Source organism: Triturus cristatus, chromosome 9 (genome assembly GCF_964204655.1).
Source record: "Triturus cristatus chromosome 9, aTriCri1.1, whole genome shotgun sequence".
NCBI classification, from domain to species: domain Eukaryota; kingdom Metazoa; phylum Chordata; class Amphibia; order Caudata; family Salamandridae; genus Triturus; species Triturus cristatus.
Window position 1 is genome coordinate 378,612,015 of NC_140592.1, and position 25,286 is coordinate 378,637,300.

Consider the following 25,286-nt stretch of genomic DNA (forward strand, 5'->3'; position numbering starts at 1 on the left):
CGATGGAGGCCGAGATGGAGGACTATCTGGAAGATGTGGCGTGCGCCTGGCTTTCAGACGCATACAGGGAAAATCTCTGCATGCCTATAGACGAGCAGGATATTAAGGCAGCAATCTTGGTGTTGCCTAATGGTAAGGCACCTGGGCCAGATGGCCTCACAACGGAATTTTATAAGAGATATGCAGATTTACTTGCACCTTATTTACTTGAGATGTATTCTGAGGCGCACGAGGCCGGGAAGTTACCGTCGACAATGCGACAAGCGCTGATAATGACTCTGCTCAAAAAACGACAAGCCCCCGAGTAGGTGTGACTCTTACCGCCCTCTGTCAATATAGATGCGAAGATATTGGCCAAAATCTTGGCGACTAGGCTGCAGCCCCTGATGTCGTGTCTGGTCTTGCCTGATCAATCGGGCTTTATACCCGAAAGATCCACGTCGCATAATCTCCGGACTATATTTTCCATGTTCCACATACTTGAGCCGAGTATGTCAGCTGTGGCTGTACTGCTGGACGCTGTGAAAGCGTTTAATTCGGTGGAATGGAAATATATGTTTTTTGTTCTGCGGCGGATGGGATTCCCACCCTTATTTATGCAATGGATAGCGGTACTTTATGCGGAACTATCGGCTAGGGTGCGAGTTGGAGGTTTGACTTCTGGACCTTTCAGCATAGGGAGGGGCACATGTCAGGGGTGTCCGTTGTCCCCACTGCTCTTTGCGATCATATTGGAGCCATTGGCGTGTGGTATTCGGCAACGGCATAGAGAGACGGTGCTTAATTTTAACTACCGGCCAGTAGCTATCTCGCTATATGCGGATGACATGGTACTTTTCGTTCGCGAGCCTTCCCGCTACCTGGCGCAATTACTCCGTGAGTATATCAGATTCAGTCGCCTGGGACAAATCTATTATTATTCCACTGACAGAGTCCACTTTGCAACCTGACGCAGAGTTCCCACTGGTGTGGTCTACGGACCCGGTTAAATACCTAGGGGTGTGGGTTCAAAGAGATCCAAACATGGTGATACGTGAAAATTATGGGAGAGCGTATACTAAACTGGAACAGCAGGTGGAGGTGTGGATTTCACTGCCGTTGTCGCTGACGGATCGTATTGCTTTGATCAAAATGGTTGTGTTGCCGTGGCTTCTATATCTGTTTGTTAACATCCCGGTGGTGCTCACGAAGGAGTTTTTCCATAATGTTCGGTGCGTGCTGCTACGGCTAGTTTGGGGCGGCAAACAGGCCAGTGTGAAATGGTCGACTCTCACTAGTGGGTATGACAGGGGGGGGTTCTAAGCACCAGACTTTTACGTTTACTACTTGAGTGAGCAGGTCAAATACGTGTATTATTGGCTAAGACCACATGCATACACTCCGCATGTTGCAGTGGATGAAGGAGATGTTTCTCCGGTTCCGCTACACAGTATAATTACTCACAGGGCGAGAGGCACCCCGAAAACTGAAATAAATGCTGTAGATGCGACCATAGCAGCCTGGCAGGCAATTGGGCGATTGGCGCAAAAGTTGCCACTATATGCACCTGCCATGTACATAGAGCACCATGCTGCGATGTCAGTGACCCACGAAGAACCGTCAATACGCTTACTCTGCGAGGCAGGTCTTCAACGAATGCAGGGCATATATCCGGACGGATCGTTTATTACATCGGATGATCTCCAATACATTAGCAATCAGACGTTACTATTCAGGTTTGCGATGCATAGATTGCGACACGCGGCCAAACTACATTATACTACTTACCCTCTGGAACCTCCCACACTTTTATCACTACAATTTGCTCTCACCACTCCCACTAACAAAAAATTGATTTCCAGACTGTACAAGCTGATTAAAGAAGAATGTATGACTGAACCAGATAGAAGTTGGGAGAGATGGAATGCTTGTCTTTTTGAGCCAATTACAGAAAAGGATTGGAGGCATATATGCGAATTGACAGGGGTACTCAGTATGAATGGTAATTTGCGCATTATACATTTTAAATATATACATCAGGTATATTACACGCCTACGCGTTTGCATAGTTTTGGGCTGCGTGAAGCCGATTGCTGTGTGAGCTGTGGTCAGGGGTGTGCAGATTTTTTACATTTAGCTTGGGGATGCCGAAAGGTGTATGAGTTCTGGGAAGGGGTGGTGAAGAATTTGGTGATTATGATGGCGGTGGAGCTTCGGTGTACCCCGCTTGTTTGTTTGCTTTGTTGTGTGCCACACCTCAGGGGTGCGACTGGGAGATTTGTACAGTTGGCCTTAATGATAGCTGCGTGCAGAGTGGCAGCTGTCTGGGGGGGAAGGTACAGTCCGAAAGTAGAACAGTGGTTAAAAGACCTGGTTTACTGCAAAGAAAATATGGAAGTATATGCAGAAGAATTACCAACAATGTCGAGACCAAGAGATATCTGGGAGCCGCTGCATGCCTTTCTATTGAACAGGGTGACTGATGCTGAGTAGAGGGATACATGCGAAGGGTTTGGGGAGTAATGCCAAGGGAACAGGAGAGGTGGCTAACATACGGCTTAGGTGATGCGACATTATTCCGATACGACTCTGTAACTCAGGATTAAGTTGAGTGAGCAGATGTTTGTTGTTTCTTTTTATTTTTTATTATTGATTTTTATTATATGGTTTTTATTTTTCGATCAATATAAGTCGTTCAATTGCAGGAGATTTGGGAACATTGATGTAATTGAGTTTTCGTCCTTTTTTGTTATATGTGTTTAATGTGCGTTTTGTATAGGGATATGTATTGTATTGTCATTGTTTGTTTTTTGAAAATTAATAAATAATAATTTTAAAAAAATATTGTTCTGAAAACGAATAACTCCATGCTTGAAATTGGCAACACCCTAATTGACGGTTGCTCAACAAAACAAAACAAAAAGTTAAGGGGGTGGGAGCACACTGCTTCTCATCCCAGCACAGTTCACCCCATTGCATACTGGTAAATGCAGTGTGCTTACTTTCAAAGTTGCTGTAATTCTTCACCAAAGTTGGTACAGGTAGTGCTGTTATCTCTAGACACGTGTTTCTGGGTTTAGCCCTTCATCAGTAGAGAGCAAAAGTAATGTAGAACAGAAAAAAGTCATCAGGGGTTGCTGAAATGGTGCCCAAGTCTTCACAGGTCACAATACCACTCCACAGGCACACAGGTGCATCCCAGGAGAGTTTGTCCACTCACTGGCTCAAGTGAGTCTTTCAAACACAAGGGGGGTGGGAGCACACTGCTTCTCATCCTAGCACAGTGCTCCCCATTGTATCCTGGAAAATGCAGTACACTTACTTGAAAAAAAGGTCAATCTGGTCCCAGGATGCTTGTTTCCGGTCCAGGGAGGACATGGCTTGGCAGTTCGGACTGGACTGTTACCCTGAATGAGCAGAGGCAAGACTGATTTGCAAATGGCTGTGTTGAAACTGGGATGGTGTGGTGAGCAAAAAACGATGGTTTAAATCTAGATATTTGTGACTGGGGTGGATGTTTGCATTGTTCGGCATTCTGTCCGTCATTTCATCTTTTTGCTTAAGAGCCAAACCTCTTAGGGGAAGGAATTTAAAAACTGCTGAAAACACCACAACTCCTCAAAATTCGGCCAGGAAATCTATGTGGTCTGCTAAGGTCTTACCTCAAGTGTAAGCCCCTGAAGCCAAATGCTTCTTATCATCAATGAAGAACAGATGTCAGAGAGAAGGATGGGAGGGAGTGACCTGCAGCTGTGGAGAGTCTGGGTGCAACTGTGGATACTATATTGCACTTAGTTGTATTGATACTGGAGCGAAAGATTGCTCTGAAATCGTAAAGTTACAGAGAAGACTATACCTGCTAACTTGAAGTCCTTTGACAAATGTAAGAGCAGACATGCACAAGAAAACCAGAGGCCATGTGCCCTCAGTCTGAAGAACAGTAATGCTCCTACAATGTGGATTTCCCAGTAAAAACATTTCTGATCAAAGAGCCTTACCAACACACCTTTGTGTTCATGAGATATATATCCTGCCAGAAATAGTAAAGCTACTCTTTCGGCATGCTCGGACCTTGCAAATCACAATAATATAACAGGATATAACATCAGATTTTCTATAGAAAGAGCTATGGGAAAATATACAAGAAGTTCTTTTGTCAAGAAGTGATTAACCATGCCGGTCTTACAGAAGTCTTTTAACTCCCCACCTTACCAGTGTAGTGATACTTTGCAAGAGGGTGAGATCGAGGTTTCCAAGGTTCCGTAACCAGTAACATCTCCAGGGCATCCTAGAACAAATACATTTTGAAAAAGTTATACACCCAAAGCAAAAAAATCAAACAAACATTGCAACATATTCTAGTTACAGTACAAAACCAAGAACAGTTGTATATACACACTGTAAGTTGCATCTCAACTGTAGAAACGTAATTAACACTGCCTTGTTTAGGATCCCGAGGAAATCTCAGGGTTTTCATGACACTATCATATGTTTTCACCACTTACATCAAACATCATTAGTTGCATCAGCTGACCCAGATTTAACCATCTGGCTTATATAAGCATAATAATGCACAGATCTTTCAGTCATGCTCAGGACCCAATTTTGGGTGGTGCACTGCAAGTGAAAAGCAGTGTAGCCATCCCCTGTGTGCACACAACAGTAATGTTGCTAACCTTTCAAAACACACAGAGGAAAGCCTGCTCTAGGGTAGCCAACTTCACTTTATTACTTTGCAGATCGTGTTTTGCATGCAGACACACTTTGTGCATGAAGAGACACTTTGTTTAAGTTGAGCTAATGGAAGACATGTATTTGGGGTGAGAAGGTTTATCAGTCCACTAAGTGTATTTTTGTACTTTAATTCCATAACCACATCTAATAAATCAGACTCCTATTTTCTTGGATTTTATAACCATATATGTAAACCATAGACTGGTATTTGTAAAGCGCAAACTAATAATCCCTAAGGGTCTCAAGGCGCATGGGGCTGTCGGGGAGATTAAGTGAACTATTGCCCAGTGTCATATGATGCGGAGCTGATCTGCCTCCGGCACTGTGGATCAAATCGTGATCCCCGAGCTCTGGAGTCAGCCGCCATGGCCGCTGCGCCACACCTCTCCCAATGTATGTATGTATATATGTATGCGTGTATATATATATATATATATATATATATATCAAAGTCCACATTTATCCAAAGATAAAGGGAGGATTCCTGAAACGCGTCAGGCTCTGCTGATGCTGGTGGCGCCTTGGTTCTCCCCCATATGTTGAACGCGCTAATTGTGAGTGTGCCCCGTACTTTGGGTAAATGTGGACTTTGATGAATATGGCCAACCCGGCCGGGGGGTGCACCGCCGTGGACTTTGGCGGCTCCGCTGCTGGTTTTTGATCAGCGCTGTGGAACATTCTGGCGTTACTTTGAAAGGGGGAGTAACAGGAGGGTGCACCCGTGATTGTGAACTTTATTTTCCTTTATGTTTGCCATCAGCCCACTGGGGTATTAGTTGCTATGGACTACCAGTCCCACAATTCATTGCTGACATGTTACTCACCTGAGACTCGCCGATATGAATAAAAAGGGAAATAAGACTGGTATCTGTTTGCTGGCATTCATTTTGGAGCAGAAAGCCTTTGGGTCAGGCTCTGCTGATGCTGGTGGAGCCTTGGTTCTCCCCCATATGTTGAACGCGCTGATTGTGAGTGTGCCCCATACTTTGGGTAAATGTGGATTTTGATATATATGTATATATATATATATATTACCTACTGGCAGTCGCCAGTAGGTAGTTATAGTTAGGACCTATTTTCCATAGGAAATCCGCATCATTCTATTTGGAATAACGTTGGAGTCGATTGATGAATCTGCGCGAAATTTTCCAAACTTTTGGCCAGCTCCGGTCCGCTCCTATCCTGAAAATTTCACGGTGATTCGTCAAGCGGGGGCCGAGAGAAAAGGGGGGTCCCAAAACGCGTTTTCCTCATGCATTTCCCCATAGGACATGTTGACGCAGCTACAGCCCGAAGTGCTGAACGGAATTACACCAAATTTGGAAAAGAGGTAGTCCTCAGTTCAGACTCGTGCCTTTTGCTTAAATGCTGTAAATCCGTTCAGTAGTTCCTTAGAAAATCAAAAGTAAAATCACATATAGATCTGGGCGGAGCCTAACCACACATCTCATCGTGAGATCTAATTGGCTGTCAGCACTTCATCCAAGAAGTGTTGGCAGCCATCTTGGGACCAATATACATAGCACCTCATTAAAAAGCATTGCAGTTAATAGAAGGTTTTAAGACTTCAGTTACATTATAAATAATTTGTTGATGGTACCATACTCATTTTAGGAATTGAGGTGTGTTCTAAGGTGATTTTACCATGTGAAAAAGCCTTCTGCAGTGATATCATGAATCATGTTTGAGAGAAAACTATTTTCTCATGCTTTTCCCACAGAGGTTTGGAAGGTGATCTATAAGCTAAACTGAGAGCATATTTTCTGTAAATTCACATTATCTTTCTCAGTCATGTGAGAATGAAGTCTGACATTCTCAGTAAAACATGTACATCCAACAAGGGCAGAGACTGTCAGTTGATTCCTTTGTGTTCTACTGCAGCTACCCAGAGTGTTCTAAAGAACAACTAGAGCGCTAACAGTCCTACTTATGGCAAACGTATTGCACACCTGAAGCCATCTTGATTGGAATAAAGTGGTAACACTTAAAACATTTAATTTACAAAGGAACAAAATGAGGGGGTTCATTTTGCCATAGAAATTATGATTAGTTCTGCAGAAAGAAAAATTAGGGCACATTATGACTTCTCAAATCCTCTTCTATTTCATAAAAAAATTCTGACATGCAGACTGAAACATGCACTTTAAATACCAGCAGCAGACTTCCCTGGTGAGCAGTAGTTTTACTACAGTGATCTAATGAGCAACTAGAGTGCTAACATTCAGAATTTATGGCAAATGTGTGACACATCTGAATGCCTTCTTGATGGAACCAAAATAAAACACTGAAAGTATTCCCACTGAGGAGACTGCAGTAAATGAGGAAATTAGGAAACTTCATAACAAATAAATCTCCCAAGATGGCCACCGGAGACAAAAGAGCCCAAATGTAGCCCAAATATCACCCAGATGTAGCCCAAGTATAGCCCAATGACAGAATGTCCCAAAGTGTTCTTAAGAACAACTAGAGCGCTTACTGTCTTACTTATGACAAAAGTATGGCACACCTGAAGCCATCTTGATTGGAATAAACTGGTAACACTTAAAACATTTAATTTACAAAGGAACAAAATGAGGGGGTTCATTTTAGCATAGAAATTATGATTAGTGCTGAAGAAAGAAAAATTAGGCCACATTTTGAGTGACTTCTCAAATCCTCTTCTATTTCACTAAAAAATTCTGATATAAAGACTAAAACATGCACTTTTATTACCAGCAGCAGACTTCAGTGGTGAGCAGTAGCTTTACTACAGTGATCTAATGAGCAACTAGAGTGCTAACATTCAGAATTTATGGCAAATGTGTGACACATCTGAATGCCTTCTTGATGGAACCAAAGTAAAAAACTGAAAGTATTTCCTACTGAGGAGACTGCAGTAAATGAGGAAATTATGAAACTTCATAACAAATAAATCTCCCAAGATGGCCACCAGAGACAAAGGAGCCCAAATGTAGCCCAAATATCACCCAGATGTAGCCCAAGTATAGCCCAATGACAGATTGTCCCAGAGTGCTCTAACAAACAACTAGAGCGCTAACAGTCTTACTTATGACAAAAGTATGGCACACCTGAAGCCATCTTGATTGGAATAAAGTGGTAACACTTAAAACATTTAATTTACAAAGGAACAAAATGAGGGGGTTCATTTTGCCATAGAAATTCTGATTAGTTCTGCAGAAAGAAAAATTAGGGCACATTTTGAGTGACTTCTCAAATCCTCTTCTATTTCATTAAAAAATTCTGATATAAAGACTGAAACATGCACTTTTAATACCAGCAGCCTCCTCCCTATCCTCTGTTGTCTGAATCCATGGACTAGCCTCCTCCCTCCTGCCATGCATGGTCTGATGTGCTGCCACTGCCCTCCATTTAGCATGATGTACCAGTCCACTCCTCCTGCCCTCCATTGCCCAATTTTATGGCCCATCATTGACCTCCTGCTTAGCATCTGTGCTTAGCTTGCTGCCGCTATTCTCCTTCCCCCTGCCCTCCAATGTCTTTGTGCATGCCCCTGCTCCATCTTTTTTGCCCACCATGTTCCATGGATCTGCCACTCCTATCTACTCTGAGTGTTCTGTTGAGCTGCCACTCCCCTCCCACCTGCCTAGCATTGTCAGATGACTGTAACCTGTCCCTGCCACCTCCACCCTGCCTGTCCACATGCCATGCCCCTATCCCCTTCCTCCTGTCCTCCATGGTCCATTTTATTGCCACACCCTTCTGCCCTCCCTGGTCTGTTGTGCTGCAACTGCTCCTCCTGCCTGCCCCACGCGGTCTGTTGTGAGGCCCCTTCCCCTGAACTCTCTTGTCTGTGCCCAGGTCCTGATCCTCCCTTCTATCCTCCATGGTCCTTTGTGCATGCCCCTGCACTCTCCTTCTTGCCCATCATAGCCATTGTGCTGTCACTAACCCTCCCGCTTGCCATGCATGGTCGTCTGTGCTGCCATGGCCCCTCCCACCTTCCCTGTGTGGTCAGCTAGCTGCCCCTGACCCCCTCCCACCTTCCCTCCATGGTCGGTGTGTATGCCATCATAGTCTCACTGTTGCTCTCCATGGTGTGTCTTGTTTCCAGTGCCCATCCTGCCTGACCTCCATGGTCATCTTGCTGCTCCTGCCCTGCCACCTTGCCCCCAGCCCTCTGTTTCCATGTGCAGACCCCTATTCCCTCCCTCCTGGCTTGTCTGTTCCATTGTAATGCCCCTGATCCGTCCCTCCTGTCCTTTATGGTCTGTTATGCTGCAGCTTTCTCTCCTGTCTGTCCATTATGGTCAGCTAGCTACCATTGCCTCTTTCCCCTCTTTTCTCTGTTGTCCATGTGCATGGTCCTGTCCCCTCTCTATTGCTTTCTATGGATTGTTGTGCTGCACTCCCGTCCCGCATGCCCTGTGTGGTGTATTGTGCTGCTGCAAACCCTGATGCCTGCCCTGTAGGGTCAGTTTGGTGCACCTGTCCATGTCCCTTCTGTCCTCTGTTATCCGAGTCCATGTCCCTACCCCAATTCCTCCTGCCTACCATGATCCAATGTACCATACTTGCGAACATTTTGAACTTGCTAAGAGGGAGATTTTGAAAACAAACTGGGGTATTGATTTTCCCCTTTGAGTTACATTGAAAAAGAGGAGATTGTAGACAGGCGACAGATCAAATAAAGCCCATTTGAGCTTAAAAACATTGGACGTTTCCTGACTGAAACGGTCTGTTGGCATGTATGGTTGTACTACCACTGCCTCTTCCTTCTGCCCACAATGGTCTATTATATTGCCACAGCCTCTCTTGCCAGTCCTGTATTGTTGGTTTGTTGCCCCTGCCCCCCTTTCCACTGCCCTCCATAGTTTGTTGTGCTGCCACTGCCCTTCCTGCCTGCCCAGTGTGGTCAAATTGTTGCCTCTGCACTCTCCTACCTGCCTTCAATTTTCAGAGTCCGTGCCCCTGGCCTCTGCCTCTCCACAGTATCCCAATGAACAACTAGATTGCTAACATTCTATATTTATTACAGTGTGTAACGCCTGACGTCATCTTGATGTAATCAAAACTGTAATACCTAGAGCATTTCCTTTAGAAATTACATATATGAGAGGGTCTTCTTTGCATCAAAATTACGGTTAGTGCTCTAAAAAACTAAAATGAGGACATATTTTCTGAGTTTTCAAATAGCGACAAAGAACTTTTAAATTATTTGTAATCTTTATGGGTTTTTTCCAGTTGACCACTTGATTAAATGTTGCACTTAGGGGAGATGATGATGGTGTTACTTCCAGAGCTTCAGACTTTGCAACTGGGGAACCAGGTTGGAGTTTCTGCTTCAGCTCAACATTCTGTGATTCTGGTCAAATCACTTAATCTCCCCATGTCTACAACCAAAATGAATTTGATCTTGTGTTATGTAAGCAATGCTCATGTAAAACACTCCAAAATCTGACAAGTCTGCACTGTATAAAACTGCAAATACACAAAAAATTGGTGTTTTGCACACTTCTGTCATTGGACTACATGTGGGCTACATCTGGGTGATATTTGTGCTGCATTTGGGCTCTTTTGTGTGAATGTTAGCACTCTAGTTGCTCATTAGATCACTGTAGTAAAGCTACTGCTCACAACGGAAGTCTGCTGCTGGTATTAAAAGTGCATGTTTCAGTCTGCATATCAGAATTTTTTAAGGAAATAGAAGAGGATTTGAGAAGTCACTCAAAATGTTCCCTAATTTTTCTTTCGTCAGCAATAATCATAATTTCTATGGCAAAATGAACCCCCTCATTGTGGTCCTTTTTAAATTAAATGTTTTAAGTGTTACCAGTTTATTCCAATCAAAATGGCTTCAGGTGTGCCATATGTTTGTCATAAGTAAGACAGTAAGCGCTCTAGTTGTTCTTAAGAACACTCTGGGACATTCTGTCATTGGGCTATACTTGGGCTACATTTGGGTGATATTTGGGCTCTTTTGTCTCTGGTGGCCATCTTGGGAGAGTTATTTGTTATGAAGTTTCCTAATTTCCTCATTTACTACAGTCTCCTCAGTAGGAAATACTTTCAGTTTTTTACTTTGGTTCCATCAAGAAGGCATTCAGATGTGTCACACATTTGCCATAAATTCTGAATGTTAGCACTCTAGTTGCTCATTAGATCACTGTAGTAAAGCTACAGATCACCAGGGAAGTCTGCTGCTGGTATTCAAAGTGCATGTTTCAGTCTGCATGTCAGAATGTTTTTATGAAATGGAAGAGGATTTAAGAAGTCAAAATGTGCCCTAATTTTATCTTTCTGCAGCACTAATCATAATTTCTATGGCAAAATGAACCCCCTCATTTTGTTCCTTTGGAAATTCAATGTTTTAAGTGTTACCACTTTATTCCAATCAAGATGGCTTCAGGTGTGTCATACCTTTGTCATAAGTAAGACTGTTAGTGCTCTAGTTGTTCGTTGGAACACTCTGGGACATTCTGTCATTGGGCTAAACTTGGGCTACATCTGGGTGATATTTGGGCTACATTTGGGCTCTTTTGTCTCTGGTGGCCATTTTGGGAGACTTATTTGTTATGCAGTTTCCTAATTTCCTCATTTACTACAGTCTCCTCAGTAGGAAATACTTTCAGTTTTTTACTTTGATTCCATCAAGAAGGCATTCAGACGTGTCACACATTTGCCATAAATTCAGAATGTTAGCACTCTAGTTGCTTATTAGATCACTGTAGTAAAGCTACTGCTCACCAGGGAAGTCTGCTGCTGGTATTGAAAGTGCATGTTTCAGTCTGCATGTCAGCATTTTTTGATGAAATAGAAGAGGATTTGAGAAGTCACTCAAAATGTGCCCTAATTTTTCTTTCTGCGGCACTAATCATACTTTCTATGGCAAAATGAACCCCCTCATTTTGTTCCTTTTTAAATTAAATGTTTTAAGAGTCACCACTTTATTCCAATCAAGATGGCTTCAGGTGTGCAATACGTTTGTCATAAGTAGGACTGTTAGCGCTCTAGTTGTTCTTTAGAACACTCTGGGAAGCTGCAGTAGAACACAAAGGAATCAACTGACAGTCTCTGCCCTTGTTGGATGTACATGTTTTACTGAGAATGTCAGACATCATTCTCACATGACTGAGAAAGATAATGTGAATTCACAGAAAATATGCTCTCAGTTTAGCTTATAGATCACCTTCCAAACCTCTGTGGGAAAATCATGAGAAAATAGTTTTCTCTCAAACATGATTCATGATATCACAGCAGAAGGCTTTTTCACATGGTAAAATCACCTTAGAACACACCACAATTCCTAAAATGAGTATGGTACCATCAACAAATGATTTATAATGTAACTAAAGTCTTAAAACCTTCTATTAACTGCAATGCTTTTTTAATGAGGTGCTATCATGTATATTGGTCCCAAGATGGCTGCCAACACTTCTTGGATGAAGTACTGACAGCCAATCAGATCTCACGATGAGATGTGTGGTTAGGCTCCGCCCAGATATATCTATCTTTTTAACTCTAATTTTCTCAGGAACTACTAAACGGATTTACACCATTTAAGCAAAAGGCACGAGTCTGAACTGAGGACTACCTCTTTGCCAAATTTGGTGTAATTCCGTTCAGCAGTTCGGGCTGTAGCTGCGTCAACAGGTCCTATGGGAAAATGCATGGGGAAAACGCGTTTTGGGACCCCCCTTTTTTCTAGGCCCCCGCTTGACGAATCACCGTGAAATTTTCAGGATACGAGAGGACCGGAGCTGGGCAAAAGTTTGGAAAATTTCACGAAGATTCGTCAATCGGCGCCAACGTTACGCCAAATAGAATGTTGCCGATTTCCTATGGAAAATAGGTCCTAACTATAACTACCTACTGGCGACTGCCAGTAGGTAATTATATATATATATATATATATATATATATATATATATATCCATCAACAAACAAAGTACCTAGCTTGGAGAGCCACCACCCGTCGTCACCTAGCTAGGTCCTCACGGCAATCCTGCATCGTGGTCCCCAGACGTGCAGCATTTGAAGCACCAACAAATCCCTACGCGTTTCAAGCGTCTCTGCGCCCTTGCTCACGGGTGCTGGCGAAGGTGATTAAAGCATATCATGACACCTGGCTCGCTTATTTATCCTCCCTTGTGGGCGTGTCAAAACATAATGCATGCTGGTCAGGTGAGTTTTTTGAAAGTTCTCTTTATTTCCATTGATCGCCACAATCACTTTAAAATAATTACCCCAGTGGGTTGCTGTCATGTTAGGGGTTCACTTGCTGGACTGGAATGTCCCTGAAGACGTGACAACGCTCCGATAAAGCGCCAACTGAATAGCTGCGCCCGGATCCGCTCATCCGCAGGAGGGCTCCCCGCGACCCAGGCAAGGCCGCAAAATTGTCCATCAACAAACAAAGTACCTAGCTTGGAGAGCCACCACCCGTCGTCACCTAGCTAGGTCCTCACGGCAATCCTGCATCGTGGTCCCCAGACGTGCAGCATTTGAAGCACCAACAAATCCCTACGCGTTTCAAGCGTCTCTGCGCCCTTGCTCACGGGTGCTGGCGAAGGTGATTAAAGCATATCATGACACCTGGCTCGCTTATTTATCCTCCCTTGTGGGAGGATCGTGAGCAAGGTGCCAGGCGGCATCGAAACGCGTAGATCTATCTCTGCTATGGCCTTGATGTAATGAAATAAAACGGATTGAAACTGATACTCTGGGAGTGCGGCCCGTTTTTTCTCCCGGCTAGGAGGATTGTGTGCAATATATATATATATATATATATATATATATATATATATATATATATATATATATATATATACACACATTTTGAGTGTGGTGTCTTTCTGTCATGCTCTTTATGAGTCACAAACCCTACACTTCATTGCTTACCCTGCCTGAGTTAAGTGCACAAAGGGAAAAACGTGTTAATGAAATGAAATAGTATATTGGATAATTGTAATGGTAATCAATCCACTAAGGTACTAGCCCATAACCAACTACTGTCCCACGATACAGAAAAAAGGCCTCATAATCTCCTTCTGCTGTTATTCCCTTCTCTGTGAACACTAGGAGCAACTGGAGCTGGAACCATGTCCTATTACAGATCCAGAATTACACAGAAATCCAACAACTAATTTGAAACAAATGATAAAGTGTAAAACTTGAAGCACGTGTAGGGAATGGTTGAAGTCAAATGAAGTCTTCCACAGTAATATCGAATTTGTAATACAGTCCTTTTATTGTCTAGGTGACTGAGTTGGGCACTCACTCTGCGTGGAACATCTCTTAACTAATCTCCATCAGTTCCCTCCCTCACTTTTCTGCTGTTATGTACCTTTAGAAAGTTTCTATTATCAACTTTGTCCTTTGATGTCTTAGAAATGTTAGTATTACCTCCAGGGTTATTGACCTTAACTACCCTCCCTAAAGTCCAGATCTTACCATCTTGAGTTTTCACCGCATTACGGAAAAACGTAAGTACTCTCATGGGTTTGGTAAATTTTGACCACTGGTCACTCCCAATGGGTCTTTTGACTTTGATTCAATCTCTCACCTTCAACCTTATTAGTTTTGTGTGATGATCCTCATCATATTTCCTTTTATTTCCTTTTCAAGCCTGAACTCTCTCCATCTTCACAGCTGTCTGGTGTTAACATCTATCCAGCCCTTCTGCCACTTCATCCAAGCAGGAACTAATTTAGAATTAGTTCTCCTTCCCCTCAGAAATTCAAAATGAATCTTATCTGTTGTCTGATGAGGTGTTAAGCAGAAAGCTTTCACTCTCCAACATATTTTGTCCTCCCAACATATACTATTAGCTTTAGCAAGATGAATTCCTTTTTATAGTTTTAATAAATCTTTCTACTGCACCATTGTTCCCCAGATGATATAATATACACAGGCAATGCTTGATACCATTGCTGACTAAATACTCTTGCGTTTCCTTTGAACATGAAATGTGTCCCGTTATCAGAGAGAAGATGGTAAGACTCTCCTCAAAAAATCTCTTCTAGAAATGTTATTATAGTCCTCCAGCTAATGTCAGTGACCATTTTCACTTCTGGCCACTGAGAATATAAATCCATCAGAACTACTATATACTTGATGTTCACTTTCCCAGGCAAATGCCCTATGATGTCTAGCTCATTTCAGGCCTCATATGGGAGTTTGCACGAGTGCATTGTAGGTTTCCTTGTGACCAGACATTTATCACTGTTATTGCAACAGGAGCAGTTTCTGACCAATCTTTCTAATCAAAGATCCATATCTGGCCACCAAAAACAAGTATAAGGGGCTGATTTAGAAGTTGGCAGACAGGTTACTCCGCGACAACGATGACGGTTATCCTGTCCGCCAAAACCTAAATCCCATTATTTCCTATGGGATTTAGAATTCGGCAGATGGACTATCCGTCACTGTTGTAGCAGCATAACCCGACTGCCAACAGCTAAATTAGGCCCTAAGTCTCTCTTTGGTTTTGCATACACCAAATTGCTCTTCATGTGATTTGTCAACTAGTTTCTCTCATATTTTATCGGGAGGGAATAATATTTTGCCCCCCCGAAATACACAACCCTCATTTTCTGCTAACATATCTCTGATCATCCAGCATGGTCTAATTCTGTCCCAGACTTTATCACTGTGAGTTCACCCTTTCACACACATCAACTTCACCCTCGCTAGAGCCTCATGATTCTCTAATTCCTATTTCCAATCCTTTTCTGTCATCAATCCATCTGTTATTATCCAAACTTTCTCTGCGGTTGACTCCTCCTCTTCCATCATCTCCACTTCATTTTAATTAATAGACACTTCATCAACCAAGCTAGATAGACAGTCAGCTGCCCTGTTCCTAGTTCAAGGTAAATATTCAACATCAAAAGTGAATTCTTTCAAATTAATTACCCATCTCCTTATGCGGCTAGAGATAAAATCTATCCCTTTTCCGCCCAAATGCCTCCTTGAGAGGCGTATTGTCTGTTTCTATCTCAATCGGCTGCCCCAAATGAAATTCCTGAATATTTCAAGATTCCAAAATACTGCCAAGTCCTCCTTCTCGATTATAGAATAGTGTAGTTCTGTACCTCTCAAATATCTGGAGGCAACGGCTATAGTCCTCTCTCTCCATCGGGATACCCTTGTGACAGCACAGCACCCAGCCTTTTAGAGCTGGCATCAGTGGTGATAACTAGTTTGTTTCCAGGAACAAACATTCCTAATTTGGAACCAAATTCTCAAACTGTTTTTGAAATCTTGAAATTCATCATTACAAGCAATATTCTATTCAAATACTACTTTACACTAACATTCTCATATTGAATGTCCTTTTGCAAAACTTTTGATAAGTTTATTTAATGATAATTCAATCATACCGAAACAATGATCTTAGTTCTTCTTTATTTTTAAGAGCAGCCATCTTCAAGATGGAATTTACCAGCTTGTCCTACGGTTCTATTCCTTCTGCACTGACTCTATGACCTAAATATGTGATTTCTTCACAACCAAATTTACATTTACCAATTTTCACAGTTAAGCTGTACTCTCTGAATTTCTCTAGCACTAACTTTACTCTTTCATCATGTTGTAATCTTGTGTTACTGCAAACTAAAACATCATCCTGATAGTAGAAATACCATTTATGGATCCCAACGTAGGGGTCATGGCCCTTTAAAATTCTGACGCTGTTGACACCAAAGCCAAGAGTATACGCTTGAATTTATATGCCCCCATGGTTATAATAAAGGCTGTGTGATCTTGTGAGTCTGGGTGTAGGCATACTTCATAGTATCCGAAGGCCAATTCAAGGGTTTAGAGGAATTTGGCATCAGCAAGTACTGTGCACATCTCTGAGATATTGGGTAGGGGTAATTTGTTTACAATCACTTCTCTATTTAGAGTTCTCAAGTCAACACACAATATTACTTCATTGTTTGTGTGCTAAAACAATGGGTGCAAGCCATTCTGAGGCCTCAACCAATTCTATGATGTCTAAATTGCACAATTTTTCTAGTTCCTCTTTTACAGCATCTAGCATACTTATAGGGAACCTTCTGACCCTTGACTCTACTGGGACTGCTCCTTTTTTTACTTTTATCTTATGTATATATGTTTTGAGGGGAGAAATACATTACAACGCGGGTATTGCATCGCAATGCCTTTACATCGCGGTCATTACAATGCAAGTTGTTACAACGACTTGCGCTGGATGGCGCTCTAACCCAAGGAATAGTATGATTTACTATTCCACCACCTTCCCTACTGTACGTAGACTGGAGTTGGAATAGTAAATCATACTATTCCTAAGTCCAGCGCCCTCCAGCGCAAGTCGTTATAACGACTTGCGTTGTAACGAACGCAATGTATAATACCGTGTTGTGAATGTATGCGATGTAACGTCATACATTAGTTTTGAGGCACCAAATTTCTCACTGAAAACATCTGGGAATTCTTTCTCAAAATTGGTATACCTTTGCGTAGAGTGTACTTGAATTTTGGGACATGCACTGGGATTTAAATATACCCAAGTCCATTTGAACTGGCCGACTTAGAATATTGTCTCCTTGACTGACATGTATATCTTTGCATATGCTACTCGATTTCGGTACTTGATATTCCCTTGAAAATACCCCATTTTGATGGGTTTACCCACATAACTTCCTAACTATATATCCATGTTATGCAGATTGGCATTTTCACATTCCCTATAAACCCTTTCTGATATTATTGCCAGTCTTGAAAAGAAGAAGTCAAACATCGCTGCTATTTCTACACTATCTATTTTTATCAAATACTTACGATTACTTGCATGTGAGCTTCTCGTTTGTGACACACTCATCACATATCTCCTTGACATTATGACTGTTATTCTTCTCAAATGTCTTTTGAGTTCTACAACATATTATGTAATGCTCCCTTTTACCACATTTATTACGCATTACTTTCCATGCAGGACATTCTTTCGAATTGGCAATGTGCCCAATGATGTCACACCTATAACTCTGCCCCTTGAAGGTACATTCATTTGTCTTGGAATTTTCCTTTTTCCTCTCTTTGACCACATTAACCTCTCCTTTGTCATCAACTTATTGTCTAGCGTTTCCTTCTTTATCTCTTTTACACACATTAGCATATGTTCTACCTGTTTTGCAACTATTAGAACTGCATTCTGTAGCGTCCTCCTCAGGCCAGAAGCATGTAACAGACCACGCCTAACATGAAACTCTGGTTTACACATCTTTATTCTTCAGCACGGAACAGTTAACTGCACGCGCTGAGTCACAATCTTTATTAACCACTTCCAGCCACACCCATCAGATTACATAATACTTGTAAGGAGTCTGCTGAGGACTACTAGTCTTCATGCACATAAACATAGGACACAACACATTCAACAAGGGATCATCCTTTAACCACAATTATTACCTTATTCTATCAATGTTGCAGGTTATTAAGAATTGGGCAAGTATGCGCTTATCACTTGCTGCCGCAAATTTACATATGTAGCAGCCAATTTTCTTAGCGCTGAAACAAAGTCTTCTATTGACTCACCCTCCTTTTAAACTCTTACCAAAATGGTATCTTTCCAAAACAGTATAAATATGTGGAAGAAAATGATTATCCAATTACTTTAAAGAGATTTTAAACTCAATTAGTCCTCTAGAATACTCCCTACTTAACACAGGTAAGTGTTCCAGAATTTCCTGCCCTTCTGCCCCGAAAAATTGTAACAAAAGCACAACTTTTCTTTTGCTACACGGATTTGATACACACACAGCCATATAGTTATTTAATACTCTTCTCCATTTGCTCCATACCAACAGAGGGTCACCTGGATTAACTATAAAGAACTGTAGAGGAGCTATATTTTGCATAATGCTTATCTATTATTGCCTTGTAAAGGTAGGAGAACAGTTATAATTTCTTCTTATATATCTGTGTGTGTGTGCATGTGTGTGTTTGTGTATAAAATAAATTGGAACAGTTCACTTTACAAAATATTTAAGTATGAATTAGCACTAGAATTTTGTAGAATGATAGGAGATTTTCCTAGGATTAGTGTGTGGCTCACTGTTGAAATATGTGAAGGTGATTGGAGTGATCCACAGTAAGTGCGCGGATCACTGTATTGATAAAACGGTCACTGCTCACCTTCCATTTCTTGTAATGACGTGCAGATGCATGTGGTTAGTTACAGAACCTGCTCTTTCATGAGTAACCCACAGTAAGTGTGTGGATGAGGCCCAATGGATAGAGCGGTCAACCTCGAAGCTGGAGTACCGGGTTTCAGTCTCGGCAGGGACATTCAATATCCTGTGATTGTGGGCAAATCACTTAATCTCCCCGTGTCTAACAAAATGAATGTGTCCGTCTGTAACACAACTGGTGCTCATGTAAAGCGTTCTGATACCTTCGGGTCGAGTTCACGCAATTTAAAACTCACTCCCAAAAATCTATGGGGTATATTCAAAAGAACGTGTGATAACTACCGCAAGAGTAGCGTAACGCAACTTTCAATATCGCAGCCCATCGCAGGGAAAATAACCCAGTGACAACGTGGGATTCGCAACAAGGCAGTAGCATGCGATAGTCTGCCGAAACAGCGGACAATGTCTGCGATAAAACTACCTAAATGGAGATAAAAATACAAACCACAACACCAAAAAACCTGCGATGGGCCAAAGCGCGATGAGGAAATCAGCGATAAGCAGCGCCAGATCTGCAACACACACCTGGCAGGTGGGAAAAATTTCCATAAAAGCAGAAAAAACACCCACACACAAACTGACCTACACCCAAGCACCATGGAGGCAGCTGGAGCAGGTGCAGAGGACGAGCGCAACCCCACAAGTACACCGGGCGACCAGCCTGGGACCTCGGGGACAGGGAAGGGCAAGGACAAGAAGACGAGGAAGACGAAGTTTAGTCCGCAGGCGAACAGGATCAGTCACGGAGGTGACGGAACACCATCAACAACTCTTCGTCACCTCCAACGTGTCACTGGGCACCAAAACTGCAATATGGCGGGACATCGTCTACAAGGCGAATGCCGTCGGAGAGCACAAGAGGACAATGGACGAGGTCAAGAAGCGATGGTATGACATCAAGGCGAAGACCAAGGAGAAACTCTCTGCCAACCAGAAGGCAGCAACGCAGACTGGAGGTGGGGGCCCAGCGCCACAACTGGAGCTGGATGACATGGAGGAGCTGGTGTCGACAGTCATCAGTGTGGAGACTATGGCCGGAGTCGCGGGACCGGACACTGCTCGACAGGACACAACACAACCGCAACAGGGTGAGTGACCACCCGGTACTGGGGGGACGGGTGGAGATGGGCACAATGGCACACATGCACAATCAAGCAGAGCACAGTGCACACCCACGATCACTCTGGGTCATCGTCCAGATCTACAGACTGTCACAGTGTACAATACCATGCTGTCTGAATGTCAACCTGTACCATGCGTCTACACACATGTGGACACATTGTAATACACCATCTTCCCTTCACATCGCAGGGGCACCGTCAACACCTCCTGCAGAGCAGTCCCAGCCACTCTTCACGGATGACGAGGAGGACAACACCAGCATCGACACCCAAACCATCCAAGATATCATTGACCTCATCCGCCACTCACCTCCAGGCTCAGGGAAGCCCATCTACATCGATGAGACCCCACCCACCACCCAAACCACCCAGCAGGAGACACCCACAGCCGCGGCACCCTCCCAAGACCTCCAGGAACAACACATTGCCTTCCAACGCCTTGTGCTGGAGTGCCAGATGGAGACAGCTGAGCAGGTGCGGGTGGGCTTCAGAATCATGGCTGCCAAACTGGACGCCATCCTGGGGTGTCTATGTCCGCCCCATGGTCTCCAACGAGCCCTGACTGACATCGCTGGAGTCATGACGCGGAGAGAAGAACAGCTGTCCGCTCAGAGTGGCTCAAGCGATGCCAGCAGTGAACTGGCACACATACAGAGGCTAATGGAGGACATGGTGCGGATGGAGGCGGAAAGGAGGCAGCAACCGCTGCACATCATCGAAATGTAGCTGGGATCTATCATGCTCTACAGACCTCCACCATGGCATTGCCGCCACAAGGCGTGACGCTGATGAATGCTGCTGGCCCCACACCATCCACATCCCCGCCCCGTGGTGTGTCAGTGCCTCCCAGTGCGGCAGCCAGATCCACTCAGGCCCCTGATGTGTCAGTGGCACACAGTGCGGCAGCCAGATCCACTCAGGCCACTGATGTGTCAATGGCACACAGTGCGGAAGCCGGTTCTTCAACAACCACAGGTGGGGCAGGGCACACACACGGGGACGAGGACGTGGATGGGCCTGTGGTCAGAAGGACCAGGCACTAGCATTCATTACCGCCACCTGGCCTGTTTCTGCTTGGTCCCTCACATGGCCTCATGACCTTCCACTGACCCACAATACACTCTGATGCACTCACCTTGGCTGCGGACTGTACCCTTCCCTTCAGCAGGACTTGTCATCCCCGGATGGACTCTGGCTGGCCCTCCACGCATTGCCCTGAACTGCTCCAGCTGCATAACTGCACTGGATGTGCAATAAACATCCATTGACGCACTGCTGTGTCATGTCTTTCATCAGTCATGTATGCATGTGTGGATGAATGTAGGGCATAGTGATTTCCCTTGCGTCAATGATGCTCATCATGTGGGTTGCCAGTCATAGGGTGCTACATTGCATTTTGTGTACCGGTTCCCGTGAACACTACAACAGGGACACACGCATCACTCACTTCCTTGTCTGAACCACGCCCAGAGCCCACGTGTCATTGTGGCAAGCCCTGCGCTTGTCCGGCAGGCCAGACCACTCTGCTTACACTCAAAGGGGTGGGCCCTCATTGCTCCCCATCGCAGGCAAACTCGTTGGTGGTGTGCAGGTCACTGGTCTAGTTGTCAGCATGTCACAGTCACTCCCTGAGGGTAGGTTTGCACGCACACCACACCCATCCGGCACAGGCGTCACAGGCCATGTGACTCCGCCAACATAAGGGGCCGATGACATCACATTGTCCTATGCCCGTGGTGACTGGATGACGGACGCCACGGTTCCCAATCATGAAGGGCACAAGAGTTTTGTTGCGCACAGGGTTAGTGGGATCCCAGGCCAGTGTACCGCGCGGGCCGACCACCACGTGGCGCTGACTGGGGTTTCACATGGTTAGTGGCAACCCAGGCCTGCGTACGGCACAGGCTGACCACCACATGGCGCTGACTGGGGTTGCAAAGGGTTAGTCGCACCCTGCGCAATGCGGCAGGCACAGGCACCCCGCCACGGGATGGTGACTTTGGGTGCACTGAGTCAGTGGCACCTTAAGCTGCTGAGCGGGTGGGCACCCTGCGATGATGCCCCGTCCCGGCGGTCCGGGCAACTCGGGTTTCATGTGCCCTGCTGGACCGCAGTGTAGGCCAGAGCCAGCGGGCTGCGCGGGCCTACCGCCACGTGGCCTCACTTCTGGGTCACAGACTTAGTTGCACCCACTGGGCTGATCCGGTGTGCAAAAGACACACAATTGATGTACGTAATGCTGAACAAATTAGAACTGAGCGGGTGTGCAGCCTGCGATGTTGCCGGGTGCACTGGTATGTCCTCTGCCATGGAGTATTCAAGACCCAGCACCAAACGTGAGACCTGGTGGCCTGCGGAGCGTGGTTGCATGGTGTGGAGGGTGCCATATCCGCGGGTCCCGGGCTTGTGGCTTGCAGAGGCACGTGCTGGGACATCCAGTCTACACGCCGGTGGTGGAAGGTGAGCAGTGAGGCCTGGGTGTGTATGGGCGGACATGTTCCGTGGGCGACGGGTGCCTTTGGGATGCCGCTGCCTGGGTGTGCATGAGCGGGCAGGCTCTGTGGGCAGCGGGTGCCTTTGGGATGCCTCTGCCTGGGTGTGCATGGGCGGGCAGGCGCTGTTGTCTTGTGCAAGTGTGTGTACTGTGCCTGTCATGTATCTGGACTCTGTTTCAGATGACGGCTCTGACTCAGATGTATGTCCTGGTGTATTGCTATACATACCGGCACGTGGTTGGAGACACACCGGTGGCAGCAGGTGAGCAGTGTGGCCTGGGTGCGCAGGGGCGGCTCTCTCTCTTTCTCTCTCCCTCTCTTCTTCTCTCTCTCTCTCCCCCTCTCTTCTTCTCTCTCTCCCCCTCTCTTCTTCTCTCTCTCTCTCTCCCGCTCTTCTTCTCTCTCTCTCTCTCCCCCGCTCTTCTTCTCTCTCTCCCCCTCTCTTCTTCTCTCTCTCCCCCTCTCTTCTACTCTCTCTCTCCTCTCCTCCTCCCTCTCCCCTTCGCTCTCTCTCTGTCCTTTGATGTGCTGAGGACACATCTTCTCATCATGTTTTTTGTCTTGCAGGCCGTGACCTACGGACTGTCCCGCGGGGAGCCGCCATGTGACTTCATTTGATTTCGATGTTCATTTAATAATGTTTTATTTGTTGCTTTGAAAGTGAATGTGTGATGCTCATTTCTGTGACGACACATGCATTTCAACTGTTGTGATTGTGCGACATCATGCTGAATATTTTGTACATGTTTCTTGTAGCTGATGGGCATGTCTTTGTTGGGGGGGGGGGTGTCAGGGAGGGGTGGTCCGGGGGATGGTATTGGTGGGTGTTGTGGCCGTCTTGGGTGTCCGGGACGCATGATGTGTGGCTCCATGGCATCTGTTGCACTTCCGATGTGGCCCTGGGCTGGTCTCCCTTTCGTGGTGCAGGCTGCCGACCGACTTAACACCAGGTCACAGCTGGTGTAGATTTCCTGGTGCTAACGCGCCTTATCGCCGGTTTTGTGTTCTTATCGCGGATCTGGCTGGTCGTTGAGAATGTTGTGGTGTTGTCGCGGCTTTTGGCACGGGAACGCCTACTCTGCATCTCATTAGTGATAGTTGCGGGGATCCTCTGTGGCGATGTATTTTGCGGCTGCTATCGCGGGTAAACTGGTGCTGTGGGCTGTTAGCACCAGCTTGTGAATGGGAAGGTAAATTTATCACAACTTTGGCTGCGATAAAGTGACGGTAATTTGGCGATAGCTCCTTGTGAATATCCCCCTATGGTTTTGGGAAATGCTGTTGCGGTACTTCTAATTTCCAGTAGATGGCATGACAATATGTTTCCTTAGGGAATCTCTGACCCATAGAGCTATCCACATGTATTGTAACTCTATACGGAAGGAGGCTGTCACCCAGCTGAACTTGATGAGGTGATGGTAAGATTACTCTATATATTCTATTTATTATTTATTTATTTTAGTGTTTTATAGAGCGCAAACTTGACCTGTGAGGGTATCAGAGTGCTTTACACGGTATACAGTGGTAACAAACAAAAATTCTAAAGTGCAGAGATATACAAAATCAATAAAAAGGATGGCCAGGGGTAGGGGTGCTGAGAACATAGGGAAAAAGGGGATACAGGTGTATGGTTACAATCATAGTTAGAGTCAGTAAAAACAAAGGTCCCACATATTCTCAGCGGGGAGAATTGGTGATCTGGGGAAGAAGCGATAGTCTTAGATTCATCTGGCACAATGTGGGGGTTGAGGGCAGGCCTTAGCTGAGGAATTTACCCATGAGGAAGGTTTTGGCCTCCTCCTTGAAACGTGCTAGAGAAGGGATTCTTCTGATGGCGGGTGGGAAAGAGTTCCAAATTCTTGGTGCTGCTACGGTGAACGCTCTATTGTAGGTTCTTTTTTTCTGAAAGAAGGCAGGCTGGAGTAAGAGGTTTCTAGCGGACCGGGAGTTCCTGCTTCCTCCAGATACCACTAGTTTCTGTGCCAGATAAGCAGGGGAGTTTGTGTATAGAGCCTTGTGTGTAATGCATGCCCGTTTCAACTGAATTCTGGCCTCTAGAGGGAGCCAGTTCAGCGCTTTCATATGTGGTCGAATTTCCTGGTGTCGGTGAGTAGTCTGGCGGTTGCGTTGAGGCAGGCTTTTAGAGGTGCTAAGGAGATCTTGGGTAATCCTGTAAGGGTGGAACATCCATATTCCAGTCCAGAGATGACTAGTGCTTGAACTGCCATTTTTAAGTCAGGAGCATCGATTAAAGGTTTCAGCTTCCATAGGTAGCTCAGGTGGAACCTGGCTGCTTTAGCCATCGAGTTAATGTGGTCTTGCATGTTCAGGTTACAGTCGAGGATTATGCCCAGAGATTTGGCAAAGTCCACAATGGTCAGAGGGCAGTTTAGGGCTGTGATGGCCTTGATCCACATCTGAATCTCCGGATTGGCTTTTGAAGGGGAGATTAGGAGAAATTCAGTTTTCTTTGCGTTAAGTTTGAGTTGGTTATTGACTAGCCATTGGACAGTCATTGAACTCTACTCCAAAACACATGCCATCCTCATCACCAGTGTGGGAAGTTGAAAAATACCACAAGAGGCCTTGCTGATGGTTTCTTCAGTTTTATGTAGACACCCCATCCACAGCTCAGTCAGGCAGGCCACTAACTCACCTCAGCCATATTTCAACTGTAAAAGTCTCTCAACATTCTAAAGCCCGTGCTCAGGAGAATCCAGTTGTCTCTGGGGTGGAAAAGAGAGGAAGATACCACAGCAGGATAATTCTTCTATATGAGCAAG

General features: G+C 44.8%; 1 protein-coding gene across 1 annotated transcript in view; it reads right to left on the reverse strand.

Moving 5' to 3' along the window:
• Nucleotides 1-25,286, reverse strand: part of ZNF541 (zinc finger protein 541) — a 1,112,036-nt gene that overhangs the window by 270,676 nt on the left and 816,074 nt on the right. The window contains exon 12 of the mRNA XM_085627847.1: nucleotides 4,192-4,267. Within this exon, the coding sequence (XP_085483973.1) occupies nucleotides 4,192-4,267 (76 nt within the window). The remainder of the gene's footprint in view (nucleotides 1-4,191; nucleotides 4,268-25,286) is intronic.